The 22,038-nt window shown below is 47.9% G+C and overlaps 1 protein-coding gene across 1 annotated transcript in view; it reads left to right on the top strand.

Annotated features, from left to right (window-relative positions):
- The window catches only part of PODXL2 (podocalyxin like 2), a 30,536-nt gene extending 8,722 nt beyond the window's left edge, over positions 1–21,814 (top strand). Inside the window, exons 2-8 of the mRNA XM_030458697.1 lie at positions 1,252–1,545; positions 8,888–9,783; positions 10,857–10,931; positions 13,870–14,026; positions 15,129–15,190; positions 16,862–17,041; positions 17,388–21,814. Of these exons, the coding sequence (XP_030314557.1) occupies positions 1,252–1,545; positions 8,888–9,783; positions 10,857–10,931; positions 13,870–14,026; positions 15,129–15,190; positions 16,862–17,041; positions 17,388–17,597 (1,874 nt within the window). The 3' untranslated portion in view covers positions 17,598–21,814. The remainder of the gene's footprint in view (positions 1–1,251; positions 1,546–8,887; positions 9,784–10,856; positions 10,932–13,869; positions 14,027–15,128; positions 15,191–16,861; positions 17,042–17,387) is intronic.
- Positions 21,815–22,038: the final 224 nt, after the last annotated feature.

Here is a 22,038-nt window from a genome sequence, read left to right as displayed (position 1 = left end):
TTCATTACTGTGTTCTTAATTTTTGTTCCAAGGTCACTTAGGAAAATGGTAAAGAACAGTAGGCTCAAGGACAGACCTTGAGGAATTCCACTAATAGCCTCCTTCCAGCACAAGCCTCTGTTGTTCCTTGCGTAGCCATTATCTTACAGTTCTCCTGCTAATTGGTGTCTTTTCTTCCCTCTCTTGTAATTCTGCATGAGGCACTCGATCAGATAGTTCACTGAAGTCCAGATGGATGAGATTCGCTGCATTTCTCCTGTCTAGAAAATCAGTTATCAAAGAAAAATACCAAATTGGTCTTCATTTTAGCTTATTCAATTAGTTCAGTTCAGTGACTAGTTCGTTAAGAAGTGAGAAACTGAGCATGAGCTGAGAAAGCAGGAAAACTTGTCCTTTTTTCTTCTAAATTATGAATAAAATCATCTGTGAGAGGATGAGCTCTTCCAGTTTTAATGTGCTGAAAAACCGAGGGCTGGGAAGCAGTTGGTTCAGTTCACCCAAATTAGTTACTTTGCTTGCTTAACAAAACTGTTTTAAATGTAAAGTGTGTTTTGGTAATCTCATTCTTTCCCTATATCTCAATATATCTAATGGTATTTATAGGTTGAATAAAGCCAAGTTCTAGGTGCTGTTTTCTTGCATTTTGATTGAAGTTCAATATGCATGTGAATGCACCTTGACACAGATCACAAAGTCTCATCTAGGAGATGTGTCAGTCAAGCCTTCTAATAGATAAAATGGAAATAACAAGGATATAATTGTTGAAAGAAAAGTATAAAAATGCAATCTGCCTTCCTGCCTGGCATTAGGTGGATGTTTGCTGTTGGTACATTTTAATTCTTACCAGGCAGTCAGCCCTTCCTTATGAACACAAAAATTGTAGATGCAAAATGAGGATCAAATCAATGACTTAAAATCAGCCTGCTAATGTAAAGCAGGAATATTGGAATTAACAAGGCAAGACCTTTCCAAGAGGCAACAAACCTCACTGCCCCATTGAGGAAAGGTCCCCCAGGCTGGATGGCTGCTTGGCACCCACTCCTTCTGGGTGTGACTGTTTCCTATTCACATCCATGTTTGTGGATGTTTCCCAAAATACCCTGATTTTCCTCATCAGCCCACCCGAGGGGCAGGGTACCCTGAAGGCAGGTGTGTGCAGTAGGTTGGTTTGGCAGGGGCAGGCTGCAAGGAGAAGATAAGCCCCTTGGGTGTCAGTCTTATCTCTGATACGGATTTACTGTCATTTTACAGGGAACTTGTGCCTCTTCCTTGCCTCCTCAGAGGAGCCAACTGTTGATGGCCTCACATCAACTTCCTTGCTGGAGTTTGCCATGATGTCCCACCTGGAGGCCATGAATTCCCACGAGCAAACCAGCCCGGAGGCTGCAGAGCCTGATCTTGCCCCCAGCTCTCTGCATGCTGCCCCAGGATCAGGCTTTGCCAGCGAGGAGAATGAAGAGTCCAAGATCTTGCAGCCCCCGCAGTACTTCTGGGAAGATGGGGGAGAGCTCAATGACTCCAGTCTGGACTTGGGACCAGCAACAGGTAGGTTATTTTAACCCCATTCTCCCACCTTGCTCTGCAGGTAGGTGGAAGAATGCAGGGATCTCTTTTCTTGCTTTGACACAGCTCTTGAGCCTGAGATTAAACGTCAGCTCTATTTTCTCACCTCAGTGCTTGATGTCCCCAGTGAACCCTGAGCAAGCACAGGCTTTAGAAACCAACTTACAGCTGAGCCTTATTCCTGAGCTGCTATGTGCTGGGAAGTGTTGCCTTCACCTAGTTTCCCATGGTCTTGTGCCCTTCTTTCTCTTTCCTTCCTTCTTTTATGCTCTCCTCTCTCTTCCTTATGTTTCTGTCAAATATAGACAACCTAAAGGTCTTCAGACCCCACTCAGAGATCAAGGCCATCTCAGGGTCTGAGTCAGAAATGGTTTCCCTGGGCCAATTCTGAATTCCTCATCCTGTGACTTCAGTGGGGATTTGGCCTGAAAAAAGACAGCTTTTAGCTGCCCTATTGCCTACCCTGTTCTGCCTGTTCTCCTGGGGAAGCCATGGCCAAAATCAGTTTAATTAGCATTTGAGCTTGCTTTGCCTTTGTGGTGTGTTTTTTCAGACCACTGAGTCCCCTCAGTCTCCCCTTCCCCTGAACCCTTGGTTGGCTTTGAGATGTTCTCGGGGAGAGGCAGAGGGGGAAGGAGGAGGAGCATTTGCAGGGTTTCCAGTAGCTTAGGAGATTATTTCACATGCTTCTCCAAAGTGCTATGTGGGACATGTATTAAGTGTTACTTAGGGGCCAGGCTTCAGCTTTATCCCTCTTCCCTTACCTGGCATCACTGCCTTCCTCTCAGCAGGGCTGAGTGAGGTGTGCAATTAGAAAGCACAAATCTTGTTTTATCATCATTCCTATTTCAGTGACCTTAAAAAAAAGACCTGTGCTCCCACAGGGCTAAAGGCCACCGTGGTGCTCCGGCTCAGGCTGACCACAGGGGCACGGTCCATACTCTGCAGGTCAAGGGCCATCCCAGCTTAGATCTCCAGAGCTCTTTGCTCACTAACATTGCTGCTGAACTCATCTGGCCGAGCTCTTGCTGCCCTGCAGTGCCCCTGGGGCACTTCCATGAGGAAGCTGCACAGATGCTGCCTCCACAGCCATGCCCAGGGTGGATGGTGCCAGTTCCCACCAGCGCATCCTTGGGCCACGCTCTGGCTTTGCTGCTCCCAGGCCCTGGCAGGGTGCTCAGCAGTGCTTTTCTGGGTGTGCCAGCAGACACCTGCGTGTACTCACAGCTCAGGACGTGACTTGGAGAACAGCCCGTGCTTGTGCATTGAGAGGGAGAGGGCACTGGGTACCCAACCCAGCCTTGCCTCTTGCACGTGCCTTGCCTGCTCTGTATGCAGAACACGCTCCTCTCTCCTTCCGTTCTTGCCTGCAGTGCTTTCCTCCACGAGCAGATGTGCTCTTTCAGCTGTCCTTTACGTGTACCCTGCCCTATCCACTGCCCAGATAACCACTCAAATTCTTCCAAGCACTATTTTTTCCCCCTGGCCGTTGCTGTGTCCAGAGCTCGTGTCTCAGTGGTATTTCAGAACCTTGGTTAATAGAACATTTTGAATTATTCAAGAGCTGGGAGCGCATTTCTACTTAAAATTTAATTAGAAACCTGCTGTGTGTCATTTTACAATAAAGGATATTGTAATAGCATTTCTAAATTGGACAGCCTTCTCCTGTCATGCAAAGCCTGTGCATGAGAGAGACACACAACCTTACATGCTGCATGTGTGACAGATGCCATGTGATACCTTGTGGAACTGTGTGATGGCATCTGTTAGGTTATTTTCAACATACAAATCCATTAAACACTTTCAAACAGCTGCTGTTTAAGGAAAGAAAAAAAAAAGGCTATGGTGTAAATTTTCCTTACTTGGGATTTTTCTCCAGTGACAGCCAAGTGTAGTTCTGCATAGCTGGTAGCTCTGTCCCAGGCACATATTTGAGACCCTGTATCAATCAAGGCACAAACCAGATTGTTACGCTACGAGAGAAAGAAAATTCTTTGATACTAAAGGAGACCTATTCTGGGTTCTTTCTGGTTCTGGTGTAAAGTTATTTGTCCTGGAACTGGTGGGCTGGTGGCAGATAGGCCAAATCTCTTGGGATTTCAAAGCTGTATTAATCATGTCTCTATTTTTTTTTTCACTATGTCCTTCTGAAGTCTGTGTGGGGAGACTCCTCTGCCTTTGTGTGACTTTGAGGCTGCAAGAGATAAAAAGCAATAACAATCTGCAGCTGCTGCTCTTTTTATTTATTTTTTTCCTTTTGAAGTGCACTCGAACATCCTTTAAAAATATTTCTGGATAACATGTGTCATCTAGGACCACCTGTTAGTCCATTATAAAGGGAGAACAAACTCCCACTGGCAGAGCACTGCTCAGCCTGGGGCACTGATTCTGAATAATGTGCTTTTGCTGACTTAGGCTACAGAACAGTAAATCTATATTGAGATCAGTGACTGCCAGCCTGTGGGAGAACCCTGAGATTGGTCTCATTCTTTCTGAGTGTACACAGAAGTGCATGGTTGTGTGTGTGCTAACCCAGGCATGGCTGCTGCTCAGTGGAGCTGCATCTGGAGGAGATGGATTAGAACTGGTGGGGAGGTGGATGCCCCATCCATGTGGAAAAAAGCAGTGTGTGACTCATACTTCAGCCTAAAGGCAAGGCAGTGGAGCTGTGAACCAGTTACCTCCCGTTACTTTCAAGCTTCCATAGAACCTGGAAGCTACTCAGATTGTAGCTTGGGTTTGGCAGCTTTGCTTCACCTTTGGTATCAAATTGTCCTAAGCCACAAATCAGCTGTGAAGATAGAGTGGACCTGCAGGGACTTGCATCTGGCCCTTCTTGGCCTTTTTTCCCACCTTCCCAATCTTATTTTGGCTAGAGGCTTCCAATCCCCCATTTTTTGTACTGTCACACTGGATTTTCTAGGCAACAGATGCAGGATCTCTTCTAGCCTTAGGGGTGGAAGATGGGAGTCATTAGGGCTGCAGGTCTCTTGGAGTCTCCAATTTTTAGTAAGAGAGTTACAGAGTGGATCCATCCTGGAGTGCTCCTTGGTTTGTACCTCTTGGTGTTCTCCTTTGGCTCGGTCAGAATGCAGTGCCCCACATGTTGCCCTTCAAGTGAAAGCTGTAGGTTGAGGTGTCCTAATCAGCATTTGTTGGGAAGTACAGGCTCTCAAAAACTGATGCAAGACTTGTAAATATCTGGTGAAAGAAGGCACTAAGTTCCTCTCCACCCTTGTCTAACAGCTGAGACTCCAAGGGTTGGAGCACATCATCACATCTTCCAGTGTGATGTTGGGCTGGCATTAAGTTTGCTTTGTTATAGCCAGAATCTGCTTTTTTAGCTCTAAGGTTGTGCCTTTGAAGACCAAAGCATGACTGTGCTGGGAGTTATCAAATCCAGTCTTATAGCTTGGTGATTCACTGGGATGGCAGGCAGTGCATTTTTTTTTTTTTTTTTTTTTTTTTTTGGGGGGGGGGGGGGGATGGGGGGTAGAGTTGTAATCTCTTAATTATTCATAGTAATTAGCAGAAGGGATTCTCAGGAGAACTAGGGATAGTAGGGCAGACAAGTTAGAAGGACTGTATTTAAAGAAAAGTAAGTTTTCTAACCAGGTAATGGGTTAAATTATCTTCTGTCTCCAGCTCATCTCTCACAGTGAGATTCGCTTCCCTCTGTGATGAATTACTTGCTTCTGGTTTGAGAGATCTCAGTCTCTCACAGCCTTACTGAAATGTGCTGCCTCTTCATCCAGACTGACAGTAAATCTGCAGTTCTAATACCATCTTCAACCCAAGCATTAATGAAATGAAGCACCTGGTAAAGGCTGTATACATAAGGAGCTTAATGCTGAGCAGCCCCTGCCTGAGCTCAGCTCCTGGGATGCCTCTTGTTTATGCCCTGGTTTGGTGTACACTGACCCGTTAGGTGATGTGTCCTGGGACAAGCCTTCTCAACCAAGACATAGCTGGCAAAGACTGACCTGGAAAAAAGAGGGTTTCTCTGTGTGTAGTGTTATTCTGGTGCAGCTGACTGCCTCTGTGTTTGGGTGAGGGTGGCTCATTCTAGCCTTACTGCAGCTTGTGGAGTGAGCAGGATAAGATGTGGGGCTGTTTGGGAACAGCTGTAGCACTTGGTGCCCAATCTTTACCTGAAGCAAATTCCAGGCATAATGAGACTTAACAATTTTGCTACCTTGAGTCTCTCTTTTAATTAGGATCTTTTTTATGTATGGACCTGTCTTGGAATTGCAGACAGTAACTTCATCTAGTTCTTCTAGAAGATAAGGATATCAGCCCAAACTGGCTCAGCTCCAGCACCAGTAATTGCATTTTGCCTCCTTGAAATCCCCCTGCAGTTTCAATCAGATGCAGTATGCCTTTTTGCAGTAAGCTTTGCTGCTCTATACTGCAAAGTGGCAAACAGCAGGCAGATACCACCTGAGGCCTGGCTGCATGATAAGCAGTGAGTAGAATGCACCTTGCACTTTGTGAAGTTGGTAGGTGCTGTAGTGTGAATGGTGCTGAGGTGTTGTGGTGGAAGTGCAGGAACATTCTTGTCATTATTACAGTGCCTTCTAGTTATCAGTGATTCAATCACTAGTTAACATGATCTTCCAGTTTAATCCCATAAAGACCTTATGGTCAGGTTTTGTGTACTAAAAACAATGAGGCTCAGCCTTTTGCTGAGCTGTCACAGTTGCTTTAAACAGCTCATAGTGGCAGATGCGGGGTAGAGAGCCTTGTAGGGCAGTAACTGAGACCAACTCTTCTGAATGAAGGAGACACAGAAATGTAATGAATTAAATTCCTGTCTGGGGAACTGTGCTTTGGCACAGTGCCAAATGTTGGTCCCTCTGGTGTCAGGGAAGTTTTGGGATTGATTGCAGAGGAAGCAGGACACAGCCTAAATGGAAGGTTTTGCAGAGGTTTGTAGCTCATGTTCATCTCTCACAGGGCAAATAATCTCCCTGGGCAAAGGACATGAATCTGTGTGATCCTGACCTAGGTCTGCTGGGAGATGCAGCAGAAGTGGCAGAAAGGATGTAGGAAATGGGTTCTTTATGAAATAGTGCCTGAGGGTATTTGTAAGAGAGCTTGGGAAAAAAGCTAGAGGGGGTTGAAGGAGGCAAAGGCAGCTGGATGCTGCAGTGTAATATCACTATTGATGGAAAGCATCAAGGGGTGTAGTTAAGGATGTGGTGGCAAGGAGGTGGGGGGGAGGTGTGGAATTTCATATTGAGGAACCAGACTCCCAAGGGGATGGAGTGACTGAGAACCCCTGGGAGACAACATGATGTGTCTGTCTGCTACACTCATCGGGTCTGTTAGACTGTTTGGCCAGAGATGCTGAGACAGTTTTCTGGCATTTCTCCCAAGGTGTCCCCCTCTGCCCTCTCAGACTGGCTCCATCATGGATTGGCTGCTCTTGTCTGTGGCTGGAAGGGGCACGTGCCACCTCTGTGTGTGGCCTCAAGTCCCTCATGCCCCAGCCTACTGCTGATCATGAGGAGAGACTTCTAGAACAGATCTGGCAGGGAAGGAGCTGATGATGTGTGCAGTTACTGACTCCTCCCTTTTCAGGTACCCTTAACTTCTTTAAATTAGATGAGCTGATAAATGAGCCTGACAAATCTGGCATTGCAGCTTCCTCTATAATACCTCTCTCCTTTAAGAGAAGACCCTGCCTCACTTCTGCAGCAGGAACACAGCTCACCTGAGTCTGTTCAGCCTCTGTTCCAGGGTTGCTGTTTCTCTCCACAAAAGCTGGTGGGGATGGCAGTGGGTGGCACTGGCATAGGGAGGTGAGAAAATCCGTGAGTGCCTTTCCATGTGCCCAGGGTATGAGGCTGCTATGGAGTCTTCTGAAGGAAGACAACCAGGTGGGTTGATGGGTTAAAGGGTCTAGAAGAGCACTTGCTGAAGAGGAACTGCCTCTGAGGGGGCATCACCAGGTAGTCTGTTGGGTAGCAGTAATCTTTTAACCTTCAGTCTCTTTGGGTAGAACCTCAGTCAGGATGGGTGCTTCCTATTGAACCACAGCAGCAAAGCAGACGTTGTCTCTGCCTGCAGTGGTCAGTAGATCTTGGTGGCCTGTTTGCAGCCAGAGTCGGGTGACTATCACCACATGATGACCCCAGAGATCAGCAGCTGGGTCATGCTTATCTTTGGGCAGCACCTGGAGGGAGCTGCTGACAGCACGAAGGGAATGAGCTGTGAGTCAGGGAAGTCAGTTGCCAACTGAACAGGAGCATCTTTGCACCTCGTGCTCAGGGTGGAGGGAGCAGCATGGTTCCCTGCTCAGGAGGGGTGTGGAGGAGCAGCACGGGCAGACCTGGTTGCAGGGGAATATTGGAGACAATAGATGTGTTTACTGCCATGGGCCTCCCTGCCAGGGAGCTCCCACCCACTCCAGCAGCAGTGAGTGATGGATTGGAGTCAGGGATGTATGGAGATTCCTTGTGCAGATCTCCTCTGTAAGGCATCCAGACAGCTGCTTTCCACTGTGCTTGGTGAAGCATCTGCTTTGGCAGGCAGGGGGCCTTGGGGGACTTCAGACAGTCACTTTATTAGTAACAGTAACCAAAGACAGGGCAGGGTTCTCATTCCTGGCTGTGGAAGGATTCTCTTCCTCCCCTTTCCCAGTTAGGATATGTACTGTACTCATCTTGGGGAGGAAGACAGCTAATTGGGATGCAGCCTTCAGAAACAGCTCCTTGGGCGCAGGCAATTTCCCAAGAAAGATGAAGGTTGATCTGTGCCTGCTGGCTTTACGCTTGCTACTCTGAGCTTAACGTGTCTGATCTTACACATACTCCCCTTATCCTGGGATCACTGGTCCTTGCTGGATTTCCAGAAACCTGCTTTGACCTTACATTTGCGAGGTGCATCTTTCTCCTTCAGCATCTACATTTGTCTAGCAACATTATGTGCATTCATGGTCAGAGCCACAGGACTGAAGTTGGAGGGAAAGGAGTCAGATTTGGCTCCTGTTTCTGGCTTTGGTTTCCCTGCAGCAAAACTGTTCTTTAATGGCACAGAGAATACCTAATGCAGATGTTTTGGGGATAACTTTTCTGCTGTGAAGTGCTGTACAAACTGAAGTTCTGTGTTGGGGGTTTGCTGGGATGGGACAAGGAGCTGGGAAAGCGTAGGAGGTTGCACTGCACTTGTCAGATTGTTCTTTTTGGTGGCAAATTACCTGCCCATAGAGAGTCTCTGCCATTTGACTCCATCTGCAGAGAGACTCAGAGGCCAGCTTTCTACCCTTCAGAGTTCACAGTTCCTCAGAATGTGACACAAAGTCTTTTGGATCTCTTTTTAGATTACAGCTTTCCTACTGCGTCTCAGAAGTCCCCGCTGAAAGGGAATGGGACACAGGTGAAGGACAACTGGGAAACAGCCACTGTCCAGACACCAGCAGAGTTTGTTGAGCCTGACTTGCACACGTCTTTCTCCAGCACACTGGAGGAAGAGGAGGGACTGCTCCCTATAGAACACTCAAGAGGAGGACTGGAGAGCCTTCAGACCTCTGAGCCAGAGGTTGCGTCTTCCGAACCCGTGGGACAAGAGGACTACTTCTCTCTTCTGTTTTCCACAGCTTCTGCCAGGCCAGGTGTTGTGACTGAGGCAGCCACAGGAGGGCAAGAAGAAGATTCAGTTCCTCCAGGCTTAGACCTTGGGAGCAGCATGGGACCAGGTCTTCTGCCTGTGTCCTCTATTTTTTCTACTACTAGTGCTGTGAAGTCTCCCAGTATTTCAGAAGAGCCCTTTGAGGTGACAGCTGGGAACACATGGGCTGTTGGGGGAGCAGATTCAGAGTTCACTATGACCACCACAAGAACAGAGCTTTCTGAGACCACGATGGAAGCTGCTGGGGAAGAGCATTCAGCCAGAGAGGAATTCTTGGACACCACAGTGGGGTGGGAGATGCTGGAGCCCACAGTGCTAACTGAAAGGGAGCAGACAGCAGAATTGCCTACAGGGACACCATCTCCTGGAGGCAGCTTCCCAGGCAGCCAGACTCTTCCTGGCAGTGAGCAGCAACCCACTTCTTCTGCGTCTGAATGGGACAGACCTGAGAAGCCTGCACTGGATTCCATTTGGAATGACACTGAGGCAGCCACTGAGACTGTGGTGACAGAGAGGAGCTTGTCACCACAGGCAGGGGATGCCCGCATGGCCATGCTGCCAACAGAGATGCCCTGGGACTCAGCACAGGTAGCTGTGGGAGCAGGGAGTGGGTGAGAGGTTGCAGTGGAAATATTTGGGTACTTCTCTCTGGGGCAAAGTGTTTCAGCCCTTAACCTTGCCCATGTCTCTTAAGTGTGGCTGGTGGAATTTTCTTTTCATGTTCACCCAAGCCAAAACTGAATTTTGGGGGATCTTTTTCACAGCACTTCTGAAGTGTATCCATCATCCTTGGTGAAAGCCCTGCCCTCCTTTATCTTCCCCAGCAAACTGCTGCTCAGAATCCTGTTTCTAATAAACACCTGCCCTTGGGGGCATGCACAGCAGTGAAATCTCCTTGTTTCCTCAGCCTGCATTATTGGAAGTGTCAGGACAAAAATGGCCCCAAGGATCTCTAGAAAGGGAGTGAGAAGGAAGTGCTATTTTTACTTCTGCTGCTGCCTGCAGGGACCAGATGCAAAGCAGGTGGAGCAGCATACAGTGATCTGTGAGGATGTTGGTGTAGGGGAGCTCACGGGAGAGGAGGTGTGAGGTGAGCTGCAGTTCCTGAGCTGAGCAACTGGCAGCCAGTTAAGGGAAGAAAGTTGCAGGAACTGGCTAGTGAGAAAGTACTGGGGAAAGCTTGTAACTTTGCTTTCTATCCCACAGTACTCAGGACCCTAAGCAAGGGACTTTGTCTCTCTGTGCTTCCCATCCTGCATGCAAAATGCTGCCCTGTCTCACCAGTTTGTTCAAGGACCACAGAGGCTCCTGACTGGGTTTTGTGTTCAGTCCTGGTCACATACAGAATAAGGCTGCAAGCTAGAGAGTTTTCCACTGACTACCTCTGACTACTGACTTACTCAACCTGGAGTCTATCTAGAGGTGGGAGGTTTGTTGGGCTGTTGCAAGCTGGCACACTACGTTCTCCCTGCCCATGTGCTAGCATGGAAATAGTATTTCCTCTTGAGTGAAAAGACTTTAGAGGACAGTTACTTCCTTTAAGAAGTGCTTCCCAAGGGTATGGCACAGCTCCTTGCTCCTGTCCCTTGTGTACCCTGTGCTTCCAGCAGGAGATCTGCATTTGCTACCCAAACCCATCTGTCTGTGTCTTGTCTTTCCAGGTGATCTGCAAAGACTGGAGCAACCTGGCGGGGAAAAACTACATCATCCTGAATATGTCGGATAACATTGACTGTGTAAGTCAGCCCAAAGAGATTTGATGGCATGGGGGGGAAGAGTGTTTAGAGATGTGAGAGCTGGCACAGCTCTTGCTTTTTGCTTTCACTACAAAACCTTTTAAAAGCACGAAATCTCAAAATCCCTAAAGAGGCTGTGGAGAGAACAGGCGTAGGACAGGAATATTCCTATCGTCCAAATGAGGAAAGAGTGAGTGGAGAAGATTTTGCTTATAGTCTAGCACATCAGTCCCATATTGGATTTTGACTAACTTCTGGCTGATAGTCAGTGCCACTCAGTACCTGGATTGTGGAGCTTTTAACATTGCACCTCTTACTGGTTGGAAATGTGTCAGAATTGAGGTGTGACTTTCGCCCCTTCTCTGCCTTTTCCTTCCTCTCCTTCCAGGATATAGCAACTGATGGCCCAGAGGAATTGGGATTCCCCATTTGTAGTGTGGATGGTTCAGTGTCAAGCAGCTGTCACTAAATCTTCCTTAAGTGCCTCTTCTCCCCACCCTGTTATCTTGTGTGTTATCTGGGTCTGTTAACCAGCCACGCTCTGCTAATCCAGTGCCTACCCATCCATCCCCATAAAGCTGCAGTTAATTCATGAGGCCAGAGCCCCTTGTGGATCCCTGCTAAAAGGGCTCGTTCACCTCTGCTGGGCCTTTTATCAGGCACTTTAAAACCCGTTGTGAAAGGCCTGGGGTCAAGGTGCCTTTCATAATTCTAAGAAATTATTATGAGCCTGACAGCCTGAGACCAAAATGTTTCATCAGGGAACTGTGTCCTGGCCTCATGTGTCAGCACTCTCACTTGCTGTGGCTCCTGCAATCAGCAGAGCCAGATGGTTTTCTTACTGCAGATTGGTTCTGTGGCCTATTCCACTACTGGTGAGTTGTTGAGGGGAAGAGGTTGTGTGGAGTGACCTTAAGGTGAACTTTTTGGGGACGGGGAAAATCAGGGGGATTCCTGTACACAGTAAAGCATGCTGACTGGTTTAAAGGTAGCTGAAAAGTCAGTCTCTTTTCCTTCTGACCTGAGGCACACCAGTTTGCCTTTTGGATGGTTTTAAATATCTCTGCTACAGTTCACAATTGCAACTCAGAAAATCAGTCGTGACAGAACAGTCTGGCTGCTCTGTTTCCTCCATGTTCTAGTCTTCATTGCTCTTTAGTCTATCTCTATGGAGTTTAAATGATGGTTAATTTTGTATTGTGTAGTAGCTTCCTTCCTGTTGTCATTTGCACATGGGTTGTTTAAACCACTGGAAAGGCAAGAACTGAAAAGCAGATGTGCAGATGTCTCTTGACCAAATAATGTGTCTACTGTTGAATCCTCCATTATGCCTTGCTGAAAGAAGACAGTGCCCTGGGATAGGCAGGGCTGAACTGTTTTTCTACTTGATTTCATGTTTCAGAACATATTTCCCAGTGAATGATTTGCATAGTCCTCCCCCTTATTCAAAGGGACACTTGTCAACATACATATTTAACATGAACATTGCTTCATTCTCTGCTTTTCGTTACCACTTTGCATGGCTGAAGCTGAAATCCAGCTCTTTGCCAGTGCTGATGCAGTTTGTTTCCTACCCGTGTTAATTTGCTCAGTTTGGGCAACTCGCCTGCCCTCTTGCCTGTCCCTTTTGTCTTCTGATTTCTGTATCTGAGCCTCATGGTGTTTGGATTTTCAGGGGCTTTGAGAGAGAATCTGCACTGCAAGTGCAGTAGTTTAAATCAGTGCAAATGGGGATTTCTCACATATTTCCTATGCTTTTATGCCCTGTCCTGGTGTGGTACCAAGTCCCACTGAAAAGTCAAGGGGCATGGAGGATGCTTAGTCCCTTGCAGAGGGTTGTACCTTGAGTTTTAATGTTCTTCATAGCACTGGGCTTTTACTTGCTGCTGGGATAATGTCTGTATTGCTGGGTTAAGCTGGCAGCCTATTTATCTTCCTAATGGGCTTTGGGCAAGGCAGTCACTTCAGTTTCTCTCTGGGCACATCTCCCACTAAATATACCTGGGAATTTTGCCCAAGTGAGGACTGCAGGATCTGACCTGATAGGGGTACTTGCCTACACATCATGAGGTGAACTCTGTCTCTGCTCCTGTGCATTCAGGCTCCTTCTCAGCTCCCTTTTCCCCACCACAAAGAACTTATCAGTACTCTGCAAACCTCTGCTTTCCCTGTCAATAGAAACATCTTACCTCTGTCTTCCTCCTGCTCTTGGGCTCAGCTGCTCCCCCTTCATCTGTATCCCCTAAACAGAGCAGCAGGCTGGCAGTGGGGTGGTGAGCCAGAGCCGAGCAGCACAGTGCTGCATCCCGGGGCTGCTCCTCGTGCCTCCCTGTGCCAGCACTCATAACCTGATGAGACAGGGCACTGGCAGGCCCTTCTGATTCAGGCTACAGTCATTGGTGTCTCTTCCAATTAGTCTGGTTTTGACACAGGCCTGTGCCTGCCCTGAGCGCTTTGAATTGCCATGGCAACAAGAGCTCTCCATTTTATTAATCATCTATGTGGCCTTCACGTTGGCATGGAAACCAGAGATAAGAATAGAAACACAGCAGTGAGAAAGCAGCAAAGGAGCCCGCTGAGGGATGGCTGGAGCATGTCAGGCTGAGCAGCACTGGCTGACCCAGTGCTGGCTGCAGGGTAGAGCCTGGCTGCTTCCATCCTGCCTGACACGATAATGTCCCTTCAGGATCCCTGTGTGCTGGGGGAGCTGGGCTTGACACAGTGTGGGCAGCATGGCAGCTGCAGGAACTGAGGAGCAGGGTTGGTGTGTTGGGAGATGTACGGGAGTCCAGCCTGAGGCACTGGGGATGTTGCACCAGGTTCATCATTGCTGGCTTTTGGGCATGCCTGGTTCAGGGGTCTCAGCTGTGCCAGCCCTGCAGTTCTGTATCTGCTCTCTTCTCACCATGTGCTCACCAAGGTCCCTTTCCTGTGGCAGGAGGAGTTTCGGCTGGAGAGGGGTCCCCAGCTGTTGGCACTGGTGGAGGATGCCTTCTCCAGACAGGCGGATGGACTGCAGGAGCGCTGGGTGATCTCTCTGAGCAAACCCAGTGAGAACGACAAGCACTTGCTCATGACACTGGCAGGGGAACAGGGTAAGTGCTGGCAGAAGGAGCCTTCCCGTGGTATATTTAAGGGTCTCTCAAATGGAGTTGCTCAGCCCTGCTGGAAGGAGCTTTTGCTCTCCAGTCTGTTTCAATCCCACCAGTTCCCACTGTTAACTGGACTTGAAGGCTGGAGGGGAACTGAGGACAGAAGACCTTTTTTCTTCACATCTGTGTTCTCACTTCTCTCACCGCTTGCAGGAAGCTCAGTCTTCTGCACTCTGCCTCCTGCTTTGCTCCCTCCCTGAATTGCTTTCACTCAAGCATCCGTCAGCTTTATCCCAGGGTTTGTATGCCCTCCCCCATGAGCAGGTCACTCTGGTGGCAGGACATGACAGCCTGCTTTTAATTCACTTTTTAACACTTATGTCTTCTCCAAACTGGGCCCGCCTTGGCAATGCTTCCCCTGCGTTCCCAAAGAAGCAGAAGCTGACAGTGAAAGGTGGGCTGGAACACTTTAACCATCATCTTCTGGCAGAGGGGAGGGGTTTGCTTTTCCTGTACTGCTTCTGATGCCTGCTTAGTGACAGAGGCCTCTAATGTTGACATTATGGCCTGTATGAAAAAAAAACCCAACACAAAACCAACAAACCAGCATTATTCTAACAAGCCCCACAGTGAGAGGAAAAAAGAGCTAACATTTAAGTGATATTTGCTTCATTGGTGCCTTAAATAATTGCATCTCTCCCAAGCCCTTGGGTTAGAGCATGTGCCAATGAAAGGGCTTTGGTGAGCATTTGGTCTTTTAAACTAAAACCTTCATGCCACCATGAGAGGGCATGTTTGCCTTCCTGGTGAAGAAAGCAGGTTAGAACTCCAGTGGCACAGCCAGGCTGGGAGATATCCCTGAGTTTAGAAACCTCAGGAACCAAGTGTTTTCTGCTCAGTTCAGTTCCTCTTTTTACTTCAGTGCAGGTGAAGGGAGAAAGAGGCTTCAGCCTCTAAATCCTCCCTGACTGGAGAGCATCCTGGGAGCTACAAAATATGTATTTCCCTGCCTCTGTCCTGTTGGGGATTTCAGAGTGATGAGCACATCTATCTGTGCTAATCTGAACTGAGCGCAGTGCTGATCTCTCCCTCTCCATCTTTACAGGTGTCATCCCTACAAAAGATGTTCTGATGGCACTGGGGGATGTTAAGATGAGCTTAGCTGAGGTAAGAGCCTATCTGCCTGCATCCATTTGTTAAGACTGGCTGTACAAATAAAATAAGCAACTTGAAAACTGGGAGCATATCTCAGTCTTACCGAATGCTGAACCCACAGAAGGCAAACAAATGAGTCAGACACTTGGCAAACTCCCTTCTCCCCTCTCTGGTAGTTGCCAGCCCATCAAATGTCTGCTCCCATTAAGGGAGTAACTGTGGGTTATTCCCTCCCCACTTTTCTGGCTTGATTGTGAAGCTTTTCTCACATTTATTTTGTTGGGCTACTTGGTCTCATCCCTTCTACACTATTGCCTGCAGCAGTGGGGGTGCTGCAGAGCCCCAGATTTGGCCCTGAGCACCCTGCATGTTTTACATATATTGGCTGCTCTGAGGAACTCAGGTTTTGCTGAAAGGTGGGAAAGATGCCTATACCAGATGGGATGCATTCACACACCTTCTTCCTGCAGCCCGAGGGTCTGCATTTCACTCTTTTAGACCACTGCCTACACAAGGGCAGACAGAGAACCAGAGGTGGTGGATGTCAGACTCCACTGCCTCCTGGCCCTCACATGTTCCCCTCTAACTGTGGTCAGCTTGGATGAGGACAGAGATGAGGACAACCTAGTCCCATAATCTCTGACTTTGCCCCTTAGGCCTACAGGATATGTAGGCACTGAGGGCCTGTTTCCACTTGGTTTTTTTACACTACTGGAGTAATTCTGCTGACTTCATCAGCAGACTTGGGCCATTGCCTTGCTGTCTGTCTGTTCTCAGGTGTTCCCTTGAGCTAACAAAGTGGTGCAGTTAGACAAAGCAAATTAAGTGCTCAGTGCTGTATTGATTGGCTTATGCCAGAGAAAGTGTGAAAAGCCAAGTCTCTAGAAATTGTGTGACTGAAGTATCAGTGGCAAGAACTGGCTGTCCAGAAAGGATTGGTGTTGATGCAAGGTTTGACTTCTTTGTGCAGCTGTGCCCCTACACTGACATGTGTCCTACAACAGCAGCCTTGTTACCTGCCTCCAGCTCTATCAATAATGAAACTCTGCTCACTGCACTGACCTTGTGCTAGCACGAGCCTGGAAGGAGGGTGGGGAGGATATTCTCTTACACCTCTTATACTCTTAACCATAGTTACTATTAAATTAATACATAGCCTGCTTGAAATCTGCCAGGTCACTGGGACTGAAGTTGGTCTTTCCTGACTACCACAGGGGAACCATTTCTAGGGAGCTTTGTGAATCAGCAGACAGCTGTCCACCTTGGAAAGACCACTATACCAGAGCTTTAAAGGAAGCTTGTGGTTTCATTCTCTGACATGCAGTCACCAAAGCCTCAGCACAAATCAATGATCTATAGTTTGTTTTGGGTACTCTTGGTCTTGGGCAGTTTCTCCTGTGAAAACCTCATTATTTTGCACATAGGTGAGATCTTTGTGCAGGTGATTGAAGCAAGATTGTACCTACTGCCATTTGCTGGTGTGCCAGATGTCATGGAAGTTGTTGTTAAATTTAGTCATGTGCCTTCTGGTCATGTAAGACATTGTATGCCCTGACCCCCCAACCCTGGCTTTTAGTTCCTCTGCCCACAGAGATGGTTCTGTACTTGAACCCTGGAAAGTCTGAACAGGATCCCAACTGACAGTGGGCCAGAGGATTTAGGGTACCCCTTTCTTCCTTCCAGATTGGCATCCAGAATTACTCAACCACGACAAGCTGCCAGTCACACCCCAACCAGACACGCAGTGATTATGGGAAGCTCTTTGTGGTACTGGTGATCATTGGCTCCATCTGTGCCATCATCATTGTACTGGGGCTCATATACAACTGCTGGCAGAGACGCCTGCCCAAGATGAAGAACATGGTGAGTGAGCACTGGAAAGGTGGGGAAGGTGGCTGGACTCTTACCCCTTGGAGACTGGGAAGCTAAGAGGGAGATTGTTTTCCCATGTCCACTTAACTGGACATAGCTGGATGCACTGGAGCAGCAAGGGAGCCTGTTCAGGTATAACAAAGGTGCAAACCTGTCTCTTGCTGTGCTCAGGACAGTTCATTTCCACAGGGAGGGTTGGGCTAGGAGTAAATTTACCTTTTCCCACTGATCCTGCAGTGTCCTTGGTGACCCTCATAGCCCGGTCTGACTGCTCTTCTCTGCAGTTGTGAGAACTGTCTTATTTTGTCCCCATTTGTGTTCCTCTCATCCTTTGTAGTCCCACGGTGAGGAGCTGCGCTTTGTTGAGAATGGCTGCCATGACAACCCCACCTTGGATGTGGCCAGTGACAGCCAGTCAGAAATGCAGGAGAAGAAGCCAAGTGTGAATGGTGGCAACACCATCAATGGCCCTGACAGCTGGGATGTCCTGATCAGTAAGCAGGCAAGCGAGGATGTGGATGTGTTTGAGGAAGACACGCATCTTTAGAAAGAGGAGGGAGGCAATCACCTCCTTAAATACATTTGTCTTTCTCCTGTCTTGACTGATGGACCATGGGATCAGGTGGCTTCTCAGGAACTTCTTAAAGGTTTGGGACAGGACAAGTCTTTGGGCAAGTTTTTCCAGCAGAAGTCCTGAGCACGCATCTGAGGCTTGGAGCCAGGAGGATCACTGAACAGAGGGAAGTGGGGAGGGGTGGGCGTGTAGGTCTCTGTGTGTGTGTTCCTATCAGTAGCACCAATGCTTTCATCACCTTTAAATGCACTTACTGTAGTTCTCTGGTAGTGGCTGGGCTTGAAAAGCAAGGTGGTGAGGCTAAGTCTGCCACCCAGAGTCCAGCTTTGGGGGCAGTAAATTCACTTTGGGAGTGCAGATGGAGCTATGGCAGCCAGATCTTGACCTTGAGATCATGTTCAGTCCTTGCAGGTGCAGTAAACCTGTGCATTCTGGATGGAGGGGAGCCAATACTCAGTCAATGTGCTGGACAGAATTTGCATTCCATGTGTGAAAAGGTTTTTTTAGTTGTGGGGTTTTTTTTTTTGTTTTTTTTGGGGGGGGGGGGCGGTCGGTTTTGTTTTGTTTTTGGTTTTGTGTTTTTTTTTTTTTGGTGTTTTTTAGCAGCATTCAGCTGGGCTGATGTTTACATCTGGGAAAAACATCCTGCTGTCATCTAATTTCTCCCCTTGCACCACAAACAGCCCCACTTTCTTTTTTAGTTCCACATCTCCAAGCTGAGTTTGCAGGTTTTGAGTGCTTTACCTTTGCTTGATTGCAGCAGATTTGGTGCTAGGGTGCAGCATCTTAGTGGGAAATCCACTAATCCACTAAATAAGGAAATTTACCTGCCTCTTTCATGCACCAAAATATCCCTTGTCTGAATCTCAGTTTCTGACTGGAGGCCTTCTCCAGTGCTGTTCCATTTTTCAGGATAGTTTGGTGTCAGTTGGTCTTTTCTTAGACCAAGGTAAAGACTGTGAGACATTTTAAACAGGAAGAGAAGTAAAAACTCAGATAATTTTCTGGACCTTCGGTTTCCTTTTCAGCATCCTGCCCTGAGGTAGGGGGAGGTGATTAATGTCCCATAGGTGTAAATTGTGTAATATCTTTAAAATCACTGCATTTAAGCAAGCTAAAAGCCAGTTCAGAAGAAATGAGAATCAGATCTAAGAGGTCCCCAGTGAACGTGTCTCAGGCATGCCTCAGGCAACTTTGAGGCTCCAGCTCCCTGAAGATGTGTGATAAAAGGCACGTGAATGTGCATAAATGTTCTCTGAGCCCTGCCTAAACCCAGACTCAGAACTACTGTCAAGCCTGAAATGCCAGAACATTTGTTTCTTCTGTCATCGTGGGACTGAGGGACCTGCTTTGGTCAGAGGCAGCAGTATTCCTGTCTACTGTAGTAAGCAAGCATGCAGATCACTGTAAGCTGCATCTTCACATTTGGTCTGTAAGGGAACCTTTGTACAGAAAGACTCCAGGTGCATGGCATGATGCTGAGCCTGTACATCTATCCCTGTATGTATAGATATTTTTAGCACGTACATCCCTGGTGTGAGTGCCTGAAGTCAAAGGTACAAGAGTCTGTTGTTTCGCTTTGCACACAAACTGAATCACAGATCACCTCAGTGTAGGACTGCATGGGTAACACTCTTGTTAGGGATTCAAGAAGGGTGATAGCCTTTGGCTTCCAATCCAGATTCCAATTTTCAGTGTTTTCATCCTGCCTCCACACCTTCCCTTGTGTTACGACGGAGAATGGTAACCATCAGCTTCATTTGGACCTTACTGGTAGGGTTGCAGAGATGCTCAGACAAGTTCCCTCTCCTGTCCCAGCAGTTCATAAAATGGGGAACAGTCCATGTCTGTGGACAGCCACCTGTGGTCTTTCTCTGACCACCCCTCACTGATGGCTCCTGCTGAGCTGGATGGGTCTGTGCAGTTAAACCACACGAGTTCAGTGGTCTGGTCACAGCACATTGGGACTCGCAGGATTAAACACCAAGTTGTTGTTATGGTGAGTAAATTAAAGCATGGAGTTAAAATTTGAGTTTGTGTAGCACTTAGCATAACAGGGCCTGGCATGGCTGTGGCCTTTAGGCAGTTTTCACCGTATTAAGTGTTTCTTAGTCCAATAATTTTCAATAAACATGTTTTTAATGCCCTGTGGTTATTAAAAAGGTAACCCCACCAATCCAGTGTGAATCGATTCACCCAGCAGACACTTCATTGTTGCACTTCATTGCTAGGAGCTGCTTCCCTGCCCTGCTTTTCCTTCACTAATTCAGAGTAACACCAAGGTTCTGACAAAGCAGTGCTTCTGGCTGGGCTCAGCATCTGCTGATCTAGTGTGAAGTTTTCAAACTTTAGGAAATCCAAGGGGGGCTGTGCAGACTTTTTAATATAGCAAGTTCTCCTGATTTGCTCTGCTTACGGTCTGAAGGTTCTCCAGAGACTATAGAGCTCCCTTCTGCATCTGCAGCATCCAGGCAACACTGAGAGTGTTTAAGGGTGGCCATCATGAGGCTGAGGACAATTTTCTGCTGTCTGTGACAAGGTGTACCTGACTGTATGATCTCAGTTTAGTTTCAGAAATCTACTGGTTAATAGCATTTCACTTTAGTCTGGTGGTACTTTTTATACCTTTACCATTTGCTTTTTCTCTGTATAACTTTTTTGCACTAGGCTGATCTTGTTAAGTCGATTGCACTGTTATCCCTCTCCTGCCAGCCTTGCAGAGATGGATCATCTCTGGGGACCTGCTGGCTGGGGAGCACTGTAGAGAGATTGTTGAGAGCCCACTTATTCTGTTGGTCGGTGCCTGGGTTTCCAGCTCTGTACAGGAAGGATTTAAAGAGGAAGAGAAACTTTGTCTTAGCATTTGTAACAGGAAGCTTTTCTATCACCTTAATGTAGTTAAAGTTCTTTTTAACAAAACTGTCAAAGCTGGACTTCTCGGAGCAGTGTGCCAGGCAACACAGCAGATGCAGGAGACAAAGTGATTCCTGAAAAACTCTTTTCCACCTATTCGGACTTCACTGTGGTCTCATCTGCCAAACGTCTGGTTGTGCTGACACCTGGTGGCTGTTGGGACTTGGAGACGAGAAAAAATTTTAAAAAGGACATTTTTTCCCCCCTCAGCTCTGGGTATCTGTTTCCTGTGACCTGGACAGTCACCTGGTTCATTCATGGGGGGCTGCTGGACTCGCTTGTGAGCAGAGGGGCTCACACACACAGTTGCTGTGAGGCATCCCCCAACTGCAAAGCTTTGAGATGGGACTTTCCCTGGAGTTAACCAGTCCAGAGGCCCTGGGCAGCTACACAGGATCTTAGCTCTATCTCCTCCTTTCTTCTCCGCTTGCCCCCTTTCCTCCCAGGGAGCTTGGCCAGAAAGCCAAGCAAGGCTCTGGGTTGAAACAGAGGTGGTTCTTCAGAGAGAGCATCATGTGCTGGTGTGAGATCTGCGCCCCAGGGAACACCTCTGGTGGCATCAACTGGCATAGAGAAGATGGGAGAGGCTCTCCAACTCTGTGGGGTGGTGACCAGATGTGGTCTGTGATGGCCAAGCTGCAGATGACTTCCAAATGTTGCCCAGATGTCTAGAACAGCATCTCTAATATGGAGTCCAACATGTGACAGAACTTTGCATCCTGCCAGCAGCTTCGTGGTACGTGGGGTGTAGAGGAACAATGAAAAGTGACCTGGTAACTGTGCTCTGGAGTATCTAATTCAAGTTCAGAATGCAGTTCAAGATACTACCCTCAAGGATCCCTCTGGGTAAAGGATGCAGCGTGAAACAGAGGTACTTTATCACATGGATTATTACAGTATTACCTTGGAGCTTTGCAGCAGGATCCCACTGCAGCCACTGCCATCAGCAGCTCATCTCTTCCCATCCATCTTTGCAGCTATGCAGAAGCACATCCTGTTCCTCACAGAACGTTTGGGGCAGCTTGAAAAGAGACCACGAACACCTTCATCTGTGGTGGCTCACAAAAGCCTGATGGGCTTGTCTCAGCTGACAGCCAGGCTCCCAGCTGTTCTTCTCAAGACTCTTGTTCCTGCTGGACCTAAACTGCAAGCCCTGGCCACTGCTCTGTGTTGCTGCCAGAGAACACTTAGAAACACTTGTGTCTGGCCCTGGGAGCAACAGGGTTGTGGTTTTGTTTTCTTTGCAATAAAATGCACCTCCTGGGTGTCTGAACACTGACCAGAGCAGAGTCCTTTGCTTGGCTGTTCATCTCTGCTGCATCTGTTAATGTGGTGTGGGCCAGGGCCCCTCTGCCAAGATGGGGGGTGGTCAGCCTCACCGCCCCCCTGGCCCCACAGAATCACAATTTTGGTTGGGAAAATGCTTTAAAACCATCAAGTCCAACCATTAACCCAGCACTCCCAAATTCACCACTAACCTGTGTCCCTCAGCACCACCTCT

The sequence above is a fragment of the Calypte anna genome, chromosome 12 (assembly GCF_003957555.1).
Source record: "Calypte anna isolate BGI_N300 chromosome 12, bCalAnn1_v1.p, whole genome shotgun sequence".
Taxonomy (NCBI): Eukaryota; Metazoa; Chordata; class Aves; order Apodiformes; family Trochilidae; genus Calypte; species Calypte anna.
This window is presented reverse-complemented; position numbering and strand designations above follow the sequence as displayed.